A 12500-nucleotide genomic window follows, 5' to 3' on the forward strand; every position below is an offset into this window, starting at 1 on the left:
CGCGGGACTAAATTTTAAATCCTGCTCCCGCCAGGTTTTAGCCTGAACCCAACCGCTCCCACTTATATTCAACATTTGTTGTCCCGCTGCCCGATCCGCCCTGTTTTCTACCAGCCGCGATCCATTGCCGCTAATGAACAGGGGTGAGAACAAAACCAAAAACCACCCAGCTATACAGAGTCCAGACAGCCTAAAACAAGCTGTTTTAGGCTGGTTTCCAGTCATTTCCAACCTGGTCTTAGCTGGTCAGGCTGGAAAATGACCAGCTAAAACCAGCTTGACCAGCCTGGTTTAAGCTGGACATAGCTGGTTTTGGCTGGGCTCCCAGCCTGGCTAGGCTGGTCAAGCTGGTTTTAGCTGGTCATCTCCCAGCCTGACCAGCTTAGACTAAGCTGGGAATGGCTGGAAACCAGCCTGGAAGTGGTCAAAACCCCTCTAAAACCAGGCTGGTTGACCACCTAAAACCAGCCAACCAGCCTAGGCTGGTTTAAGCAGTTTTTTCTGTAGGGGTAAGCTCCTCCTTTTTAAATAAAACAGCCAATAGCGTTTCGCATTTTCACCGCTCTGCCAGTGAGAGTGGTCATGCTCAAGCGCATCAAATGAACAGCAAATGAGAAGAAGGGGCGGGGCATGTCAGATTCTTGAGAGCATTTGATTGGTCAGAAGATTGGATGAGAAACTGTATGAGGTGGCGTTAAAGAAATCTTGATCCACTTAGAAGGAAGTGACAAACTGCAAGCTTTGGACGTTCATCTTGGTTTTATATCTTCTAAATGCTAATTTTGTCACTGTTTTGTAGCACACTAACCTATAGATTTCCTAAAAACTAACAGACTGATCCTAACATCTAAAAACAGCTACTTAAATTTCAGGAGATCTTTATAATAACCGGTTCTGCCTTAAACTTGCTCTGTCATGAGTAGCTATAGGTCACATGATCTGTGTAAATGAATATTTCACATCAGTGTGAGCTCGCTGTGTATCTGGGCTGCAGGAGCAGTGAGTTTATCATCATGTATTCATGAGCAGCGTTTTTTCCGTCGCTGTTGTTCTGAATGCCGGTGTCTGCATGTTTTTACAGTGCCGTGTGTGTGTGTGTGTGTGTGTGTTTTGCTTTGGTCTGTGCTGGTGTGTGTGTCAGGGGGTTTTGTGGGATGGTGCTTTACCTCAGAGGAAACACGCGGTGGCTTCAGCCAATCCAAATACGGCGCTGAATAAACAAACCCGCGGCCGGCCGGGCTCTGATGATGGCTGATAAGTGATGAACAGAGCGAAGCTTTTATCTGTGTGTGATAGTGCAGATGTGCGCACAGAAAAACACCATTGTTCTGATCTCCTCATCTGCTGGCTCTGCTTTACCCACAGAGTTATTGCAGGAGGATTTTATATACTCTTTATTTATTTATTTATTTATTTTAAGTTTTGTACATAAAGCAATGCAAATAAAAAGTAAATGAAACATACAGAGTGAATAGGATTGGAACAAAATAATGTGACAAAATAATGTGAACAAAATAATGTGAACAGACATACACATACAGTTATAATTTACATATACAATATACTGACCTCTATGGAAAATAGTAAATTAATGAAATTTAATTAGTTAATTATTTTTTTAAAAATAGCAAAATAAATAAAATACATAAAAAAAAAAAAAAAAAAATATATATATATATATATATATATATATATATATATATATATATATATATATATATATATATATATATATATATATATATATATACAGTTGAAGTCAGAATTATTAGCCCCCATTTCATTTTTATTTTCTTTTTTAAATATTTCCCAAATGATGTTTAACAGAGCATTGACATTTTCACATTATGTCGAATAATATTTTTTCTTCTGGAGAAAGTCTTATTTGTTTTATTTCGGCAAGAATAAAAGTAGTTATTAATTTTTTTAAAAACATTTTTGGGACATAATTATTAGCCCCTTTAAGCTAATTTTTTTTTCAATAATTTACAGAACAAACCATCATCATACAATAACTTGCCTAATTACCCTAACCTGCCTAGTTCACCTAATTAACCTAGTTAAGCCTTTAAACGTCACTTTAAGCTGTATAGAAGTGTCTTGAAAAATATCAAGCAAAATATTATTTACTGTCATCATGACAAAGATAAAATAAATTAGTTATTAGAAATAAGTTTTTAAAACTATTATGTTTAGAAATGTGCTGAAACAATCTTCCCTCTATTAAACAGAAATTGGGGAAAAAAATAAACAAGGGCGCTAATAATACAGGGGGGCTAATAATTCTGACTTCAACTGTATATATATATATACAAAAAAATAATAATTGTTTAAAAAAATAAATAAAATAAACAAAAATAATAAACAAAAATTATTTAATTAATTAATTACAAAAAATAAGTAAATAAATAGGGGAATTGGAAAAGCTAAATTGTCTGTAGTCTATGTGTGTGATTGAGTGTGTATGGGTTTTTTCCAAGTGATGGGTTTCAGCTGTAAGGGCATCCGCTGCCTAAATCATATGCTGGATAAGTTGGCGGTTCATTCCACTGTCGTGATCCCGGATTAATAAAGGGACTAATTCGAAAAAAAAATGAATGAATGAATGAATAAATAAATTACAAGATAATAATAAAATAAATAAATATAATAAATTAAAAAAATTAATGAATTAATAAAGAAATAAAAAAATAAAATAAATGAAAATGTATTAAATTGTAAAAAATAACAAAATAAATATAATAAATGAAAAATAAAAGTTAATTAATTACAAAAAAATAAATAAAATATATATAATAAATAAAATAAAATAATATATATTGTAAGAATATTTGTTTTAATTAATGAAAAACTTTTTATATATATAGATTTACTCTTATTTTCTAAATATATTTTTAAATGTTATTATGTAATACAAACTGCACACGATTAAAATACAAAATTAATAAAAAATATATCTTTAAATTTATATATAATATAAACTATTAAATTTTTACATATTTTTCTTATTTGTTTGTTGTCTAAAATTATAATAATTATTATTATAATTAATAATAACTTTGAAGTTTGTATTTCAGTTAGCTTAAATGTTTAATAATACTTTTATTTTTGTTTAGTAAAAAACAAGTTTCATCATTTTAATTTTAGTTAATGGTTACAAGGGTATTGTACTTGTCATTTATGTTATAATATTTATTAATGTTAATATAATATTAACAAATTGTATCAAAATTGCATATATTATAATATTATTAATATTCTTATTCAAAATATTTTTTTATTTTTTTATTTTAGGTTAAATAATTTATGCTCTTTTGACATTGTAATTTTTTACCATTTTTTTTTCTTTTTTTAGAAATTTCAATGTTTTATTTTGTGTTTTTGTCTTATTTAAGAGCTTAATTAATGAATACTTCTTAGTGTTTTATATAAAGTTATTACAATTATAATATTTGACTAGTTTACTTGTGTAGTTTGAGTGTAGTTTACTTGTTAACAACACTAGTGTTTTCCTTTACAAAATCCGTTTATTTCCTAAAGCAATAATAAATCATTTGAAACTAAATGCACACAAATAAAGTGAACATAGAGTACATGTATATGCAAAACATGCCTGAATATACTGCATCTATCAAAAGTTTGCTTTTTCTCTAACCTTTTGTACACTGTAGGTGTTGTCACATCTATTCCCCGCCTCCTTAGGGTGGAGTCAGAAGGCCACACCCACTTCCTTCCTATGAGTGAATCCACACCCAACTCCCCTGCCTATATATAGGCAGAGCCACACCCACTCTCTGTCTGTATATGGAAAAAGCCACACCTACTCTGCTTCCACATGGGCTGAGCCTCATAGACACACCCCTCTCTCTCTCTTTCAAACACACTCACATGCGTTTAGAGTGTGTAATAGTGTGTAGGTGGTTCAGATGTGCAGAATGAAGGAGTGTATGATCTCTGCTTCGTACACACACTGATTCCATCCATCCCTGAAGCCACGTGTTGAGTGTGTGTGTGATGTCGTGGGGTTGTGGATTGAAGTATCTGTTTTCTCTGCCTCCGGCTCTCCAGCAGGCAGGCGTCTGTGCTCTCCGCGCTCCCGATGATTTCTCCCGCCTGGAGATGGTCCAGCGTCTGGCCAAAGATGGATATCGATTCCTTCAGAACCAGAACTACCGGCTGCCGGACCGATCTGCTCAGGTAGGACTGAAAACACTATCGTCTGAGTCTGTTTGCTTGTTAAAACAGAAGGTCAGGGGTCAGATTATCAGGTCAAGTGTGGAGACTCTCCACATCCAGTAGTTGAAGATTCTTTAAAACTTTGCTAAAGTGCACAGGTTAATATAATTTGTACAATTTTATCTCAAAACAATTTTAATTCACTTTTTAATTTTTAGTTTAGTCTCTTATAAACTATTATTTTTTGTGCAATAATGTGAAGTAATGAGTCAGATATAGCAATAAAGGAATTTTAAAAAATGTAATTGTTTTAAAGTACAGTGTTTTATCATTGATTATTCGGCTGTTTTCATGACATTGTTTTTGCTCAACAAATTAATATTACACTCTAAAAACTGCTTGGTTGTCTAACTCAATGTTGGGTCAAACATTTGGGTCTAAATGTGATATTTAAATTTCTTAAAAAAAGGAAAAAAAGGTTTGTCCATATTTAACAATGGTTTAAACAACCCAGCAATTGGAGTATGTTATTTGAAGTATATTATTATTATTATTATTATTATTATTATTATTATTATTATTATTATTATTATTATTATTATTTTACACCATTATTATTATTATTTACACCATTTTATTTTAAAAATAAATAATTTTAATACATTTAAAGCAATAATAATAATAATAATAATAATTATTATTATTATTATTATTATTAATAATAATATTATAGTAGTATTGCTGTTGTTTACACAACTTTTTAAAATAAATAACTCTAGTATATTTATAGTTAATAATAATAATAATAATAGTAATAATAATAATAATAATAATCTAACAACAAATAAAATCTAACAAACAACCACATTATTATTATTATTATTATTATTATTATTATTATTATGATTATTATTATTATTATTATTATTATTATTATTATTATTATTATTATTATTATTATTATTATTAATATTATAGTAGTATTGCTGTTGCTTAAACAACTTTTTAAAATAAATAACTCTAGTATATTTATAGTTAATAGTAATAATAATAATAATAATAATAATAATAATCTAACAACAAATAAAATCTAACAAACAACCACATTATTATTATTATTATTATTATTATTATTATTATTATTATTATTATTATTATTATTATTATTATTATTATTATTATTTTACACCATTATTATTATTATTTACACCATTTTATTTTAAAAATAAATCATTTTAATACATTTAAAGCAATAATAATAATAATAATAATAATTATTATTATTATTAATAATAATATTATAGTAGTATTGCTGTTGTTTACACAACTTTTTAAAATAAATAACTCTAGTATATTTATAGTTAATAATAATAATAATAATAAAAATAATAGTAATAATAATAATAATAATAATCTAACAACAAATAAAATCTAACAAACAACCACATTATTATTATTATTATTATTATTATTATTATTATTATTAATATTATAGTAGTATTGCTGTTGCTTAAACAACTTTTTAAAATAAATAACTCTAGTATATTTATAGTTAATAGTAATAATAATAATAATAATAATAATAATAATCTAACAACAAATAAAATCTAACAAACAACCACATTATTATTATTATTATTATTATTATTATTATTATTATTATTATTATTATTATTATTATTATTATTATTATTATTATTATTATTATTATTATTTATTTATTTATTTATAATAATATTTTACACCATTATTGTTATAGTTTAATCATTTTGAACATCAACATCATTTTATTTAGGAAATAAACAAATGAAATATATTTATTGCTATATTAATAATAATAATAATAATAATAATAATAATAATAATAATAATAATAATCTAACAACAAAAATCAATCAATCAAATTATTATTATTATTATTATTATTATTATTATTTTACACCATTAATGTTATTTTTTACACCATTTTATTTTAAAAATAGATCATTGTAATATATTTATAGCAATAATAATAATAATAATCTAACAACATAAAATTAATTAATGAATATTTATTTATTTATTTATAAATACATTTTTAAAGTTTCTCATTGTTTTTTAAAGTTTTTTAAGTTTCTTGTTGGCTGAATCAACTTATACTTCATCTGTAAACATGCGGTGGAACTGGTAAAATACAAACCAATTCTCAGTCTAAAAGAACCACTAAAGATCCTACAAGAAAAAGCTGAGGATTCTAAAAACATCTCCAGCACGAAAACCCAACAATAAGATGAGTGTGTGATGATGCTTGTCTCCTGGTGTGTGCTTTGATGTGTGTGTGTTCAGCATGTCTGCGAGTCTTCAATAAATCACAGTGCAACATGAAGCTGTGATGTCCTCGGCGTGGCTGGACTTGTCTCGGTCTGAGATTTTTTCCTCTGTCTGGAGTTTTGTGGATCTCCGAGTCGCAGGGAGTCCTGGCTTCCCTCTGAACTGATTAAACTTTTCTCATGACTAATGTCTCTCATAAGCTCTGCTCACTTCTGTGTGAAGTCTCCCTCTGGGCACATCGGCTCTGTTAGCGGCTCATTTTCTGCTGTTTTTTTATGTTATATATGCATCAGGGAACATTCATCTTTTAGATTACCAACAGACACTGCTGTGATTTGTGAAGCAGTGAGTTTAGGTGCGGCGGCATGGTGTCTCAGTGGTTAGCACTGTCGCATCACAACAAGAAGGTCGCTGGTTTGAGTCCCTGTTAGGTCAGTTGGCATTTCTGTGTGGAGTTTGCAAGTTCCCCTCCGGATGCTCTGGTTTCCCCCACAGTCCAAACACATGCGCTGTAGGGGAATTGGATGAACTAAATTTGCCGTAGTGTATGAGTGTGTGTGAATGAGTGTGTATGGGTGTTTCCCAGTACTGGGTTGTGGCTCGAAGGGCATCCGCTGCGTAAAACATATGCTGGAATATTTGGCCGTTCATTCCGCTGTGGTGACCCCTGATGAATAAGGGACCTAGCCAAAGGAAAATGAATGAATGATGAATGAGTTTAGTTGCAGTTTTCCCTTCTAGAACAAGGACACTTGTGGGCGGGGCTTGATTTTATCCATGGGGAATCGATTGAGTTGTTGTAGTTTTCTATTTGAGATCTTGTGTGATTGACAGGTTTCAAATTTTGATTTTATTTGTCACAAACAAAGTAATTTGCTGTACAATATGCAGTGAAATGCTTATACAATCGTCCGTGATTATAAAAAAAAACTAAGTGAAAGTGAAAACACAGACAATTTTAGATATAGAAATAGATGTTGTAACTATAAGATAGGATCAAATATAAAATTTTTAAAACTTTACATATGGAGAAAATAACTATAGAAAATAGAGCAAAATATAAAATAAAGTTAAATAAAATTTTATTAAAACAAAATAAAATAAATGAATGAAAAAGAATTAACACTAAATAAATAAATAAATAAAATAAAATAAATAAATTAGAATAAAATAAAATTAAATTAAATTTATTAATAAAATTAAAATAAATACATAAATAAATAATTAAAAATGAATAAATAAATTAAAAATAAAAAATAAAAAATAAAATAATGAAATAAAAAATAAAAAATAAAATAAATAAATAAAAATAATAAAAATCTAAATAAATGAATAAATAAGAATAAAATTTAATTTAATAAATAAAATAATTAAATAAATGAAATAACAAATGAAATAAAAAGAATAAATAAATAAATAAATAAATAAATAAATAAATAAATAAATAAATAAATAAATAAATAAATAAACAAATAAATTAATTAATTAATTAATTAATTAATTTAAAAAAATGTAAAAAGCTTAGCTATACAAACAAACAAATAGAAGTGTTTCTTACAAAGTCTTTTGTGCAGGGGTTTTCAAACTCCTGGGGTCCAGGAGGTCTGGTGTCCTGCAGACTTTTAACTTTAACACTTTAACTTGCCTTACACACCTCCAAGAATGTTTCTAGAAAGCATAGTAAGAGCTTGATTAGCTAGCATAGGTGTGTTTGATTGGAGTTGGAGCTAAAACTTTCAGGACAAAGGACCTTTAGCACAAAGATTGAAAAGCCCTGATCTAGTGCATAGAGGACAGAGTGTATCTTGTATCCTACAGCTGGTTTATCAAACCCACTCACCTGTGTGAGGCACTCTCAGAACCACACTATTTATGACTAGGTTAATCCCGCCTTCACACCAGTAAACTCCAATCAGAGGAGAGAGAGAAGGGGAAGTTGTTTTGCTTTTTAATAACTTTAAAGTCTGCTTTTAAAGATATTTTCCCCCTTTTTTAATCAAATGCATCACGTTGAAGTGATCGTTCACTCAAAAATGAGTTCATATTCATTGACTTTCATTGTTTTATTTGTTCCTTCACTGTAAAATAATGCAGGATAATTCCACAGGCGAGTAAAATGCTGAGTAAATGCCATTGCATGTGTAAAGTACGAGCTCAGCGTTGTATTAAAAGGTTACTGGTGCTTTATAGATTGACTCCTGCAGGGTTTAAGCTTGAAAGCATTAATTTTTACCAACCGATACTACCAATCATAATAATTGTGTCTGATCTGATGTAGGACATGTGAACGGGTCAGTATTGCTGCTCTGGTGTCACTGTCGGTCACAGAACACACTGCTGAAGGTGTGGCTGATCTCACTTCCTGTCATTGAGCTGCTTTTCTGTGTGTGAAGTGTTTTAATGTGCCAGATTCATGAATAAATCAAGCGGCTGTGTGTTCTCTTACATACAGTGTAATAATAAGAAAACTGATCACATATTTTAAATGATATATCACAATATCTGTGTTATTGTAGGATTAATTATAGAATTAATAATACTGCTATCGTGCGACAGGCGATTGTCCCGCCTTGCCACCTTCTCGGTTGGTTTGTTCACACTGCCTTTTTTTCCTTCTGAACCCCAGTACGCTTGTGTCATGGAGCTGCTGTTTTCAGCTTTTAGTTGGTCAATGGCACAGGCTATTTCAGTTCCTCAAAATAGCAACGTGCCAACAATGCGCCTTAACACACCTCCTTTTTACACCAGAACACTCATAAGTCCACAAAGTGGCGCAAATGGATTTGCTATTTAACTAACATGACGCAAAACATGAAAATTAGGGTTGCGCTGGTTTGAAAATAGCAATAAATCGCGCCAAACACGTCTTATTACGCTAGGTGTATGATAGGGCCCATTAAAAAAGTTGGACCCAGAGCTCTGTCATAGTCCAGCTCATGTTTGGGTTGGCCTGAAGCATTGTATTGTTTATTTTTCGCTATTCATGACTATGTGGTTTCATCCAAGAGACACTGAGTCTCCAGTTTTGCTAGAAGCTCCTGCATTGGGATTCATTCATCCATCTTTTTTCTAAAAGGATCTTCATGCAGCCTTTCTAATCAAATCAATCTCTGAGTTATATAATGGGATTTCCTTTCCCGGATCTACAGAGAGCAGGGGTCACTCTGTGACTCTTGGCGGAGTTTGTGTGAGTTTGGGCTGTTTTCGCATTGTTAAGAGTAAATATTGTGCCCTTTGGTTATTCCAGGAAAATGGGAGTTTTCTCTGCAACTTTCTGCCATAATTAAGGATACGAAACAGCACACACTTATCACACACACACACTTACACGCTGTGTAGAAACACAGGAAGGGAACACTGAGTGCTTCCTCTGGCCTTTCCTTCTTTACGTCAATGAGGTCTCAGGACTGGTTCTCCACCCTGCGTGAGAATAAACCGCTGACCCGCAGGACAGGTGGAGGCCGACGCTTAAACACACACCTCTGCTTGATGACTGCAGCTTACACACTGTCATTAGTAGTGCAATAAACACTGGCCTGTCATTTAACACAATAGCTCGTGTCCTGTTCTCAAAAAAAAAAAAAAAAATAGGTACATATGAAGCATTACATAAGAAGGGAGGATTTGGGAAATTTGAGTACAGTAAAAATACAGTAATATCATGGGAAAAATTGACTCTTAAAATTAACTCTCAATGCATTTTATAAGGTAATGTATTGGCAAATAATTTAAAGAAGAGTTTACAATTAACACATTATAGTAAAAATACAGTAAAAAAAAAAGAGATACCCTTAAAAATTGTACAACTTTAAAAATACGTTTTAAAATGTCATTTATTTTCATGGCCTTTATCATTATTTATAAAGATTCACTGTAAAAAAAAACTCTTGCTGCCTTTATTTTTCTAAAACACAACTGCTGTGACCGATTCATCAACTCAAAACCTCCTCAATTATACATATGAAGCATTACGTAAGAGAATAACTTTTAAGCAGTTTGAGTACAGTCAAATCAGTAATATTATTCGAAAACTTTGACTCTTAAAAATGGCTCTTAGTGCATTTTATAATGTAATTTATTAGCAAAAGATTAAAAGAAGAGATCACATTGAACACAATAAACACTTGCCTGTCATTTCACACAACTTCTGTGACCAATTCATCAAAAAAAAAAAAAAAAAGCTATTATACATATAAAGAATTGCATAAGAAGCAAGGAATTATGCAATTTGAGTACAGTAAAAATACAGTAATATTGTGGGAAAATTTGGACTTTTTAAAAATGGCTCTTAATGCATTTTGAAATGCAATTTATTCGCAAACTATTAAAAGAAAGAGATTTAGAAGTATTTAAAAGAAGTATTTAAATGAACTGTTGTCATCATCATTTTAATAATTTATAATAGTTCGTTTAACATATCTTTTGTTTACATTGCACTGTAAGCCGCGCACAACTCTTACTACAGCAGTTTTCTACAGGGTGCGTTCAGCTTGTGTGCGCATATTAGCATATATTCTTACATTGGAAATAAGGAACTTGCATTATCTTTTTTTTCTTCCACAAGCTTCTCACAGTAGTTTGCAGGAATTTTGGTCCATTCCTCCTGACAGAATTGCTGTAACTGAGTCAGATTTGTAGGCTGTCTTGCTCACACAAGCTTTTTCAACTCTGCCCACACATTTTCTATAGGATTGACATCAGGGCTTTGTGATGGCCACTCCAAAACATTCACTCTGTTGTCCTTTAAGCACATTCTAACTAATTTGGCAGTATGCTTAGGGTCATAGTCTGTTTGGAAGACCCATTTGTGCAAGTTTTAATTTCCTGGCTGATGTCTTGAGATGTTGCTTCAGTATTTCTACATGCTGTTCTTTCTTCATCATGCCATCTATGCTTTGAAGTGGACCAGTCCCTCCTACAGCAAAACAGCCCCACAACATGATGCTGCCGCCCCCATACTTCACAGTTGGGATGGTGTTCATAGGCTTGTAAGCTTTCCCCTTTGTCCTCCAAATGTAACACTGCTCATTATGGCCAAACAGTTCAATCTTAGCTCCATCAGAGCACAGCACATGTCTCCAGAAATGAGTCTTTTCCCAGTGTAATTCAGCAAACTGTAATCTGGCTTTGTTGTTGATTCTGGCTTGTTGATTCTCCATGGTGTCACACAAGGAAGCAGTGTGTTTGAGGTTCTTCTTAATACTATTCTACAGTTGTGCCTCCAATTAACTCAAATGTTGTCAATTAGCCAATCAGAAACTTCCAAAACATTGACATCATCATCTGAGCTTTTTCAGAGGCAGAATAATCTTACTGTATGTAAATTTGACTTTCAAGAAAAGTAATAACAATTTCTCCATAAATATCTCTCATTATTCTGCTATTAAGCAGAACAGAAACATGTGATAATCCTAACTTACCTAAAAGAGAACAAGTTTAGTCACATTAACATCTGACTTTTATTCTTAATGCTTATGTGCCTTTTTATACAGTGTATGTAAACTTCTGCTTCCAACTGTATATGCACAAATATAATATTGTATAGCGTCCTATTAAAAATCAGAATTTGAAAGAGAGATTTGTGAGGGGTGTACTTACATATGCTGAACTCTGTATATGAGCTTTGGATTAAAGCATCTGGCAAATGCATACATGTAAACACAAGAGCGAGAGGAAGACAAAAGCAGATAGAGGTTTGGATGAGATCAGGTGATGAGGTCATGTTCCGGAGAGCGAGGGATGGGGTTTTCCTGCAGGAACTGGAGGATGGGACGATCTGGTTTCATCCGTCTGCTGTGGTCATTATAGCATGCAGCAATCTGGTGGAGCAGTGAACCCTCATTATCATCCCTGGTCAGTCTGTGGTCAGATAGGATGTCATAATGATGCCAAACCACATAACTGACCTGTTGTATCATCCTCGTGCGTCTTCTTTAAACGCATATTTCATTTCACCATTTTGTCCAGACGTTCACAGCTTTCATACTTGCGTTACGTAATGCTCTCACAGCCAG

General features: G+C 31.5%; 1 protein-coding gene and 1 long non-coding RNA gene across 2 annotated transcripts in view; one reads left to right on the forward strand and one right to left on the reverse strand.

Annotated features, from left to right (window-relative positions):
• Window positions 1–12500, forward strand: part of rapgef5a (Rap guanine nucleotide exchange factor (GEF) 5a) — a 110267-nt gene that overhangs the window by 57297 nt on the left and 40470 nt on the right. Inside the window, exon 9 of the mRNA XM_073931369.1 lies at window positions 4069–4197. Within this exon, the coding sequence (XP_073787470.1) occupies window positions 4069–4197 (129 nt within the window). The remainder of the gene's footprint in view (window positions 1–4068; window positions 4198–12500) is intronic.
• The window catches only part of LOC141378979 (uncharacterized), a 2819-nt gene continuing 327 nt past the window's right edge, over window positions 10009–12500 (reverse strand). Inside the window, exons 2-3 of the long non-coding RNA XR_012394838.1 lie at window positions 12393–12500; window positions 10009–12305 (exon numbers count right to left, since the gene is read on the reverse strand). The exon at window positions 12393–12500 is cut by the window's right edge and continues 1 nt beyond it. This is a non-coding gene — a long non-coding RNA (uncharacterized lncRNA). The remainder of the gene's footprint in view (window positions 12306–12392) is intronic.

This window comes from Danio rerio, chromosome 19 (assembly GCF_049306965.1).
Source record: "Danio rerio strain Tuebingen ecotype United States chromosome 19, GRCz12tu, whole genome shotgun sequence".
NCBI lineage: Eukaryota > Metazoa > Chordata > Actinopteri > Cypriniformes > Danionidae > Danio > Danio rerio.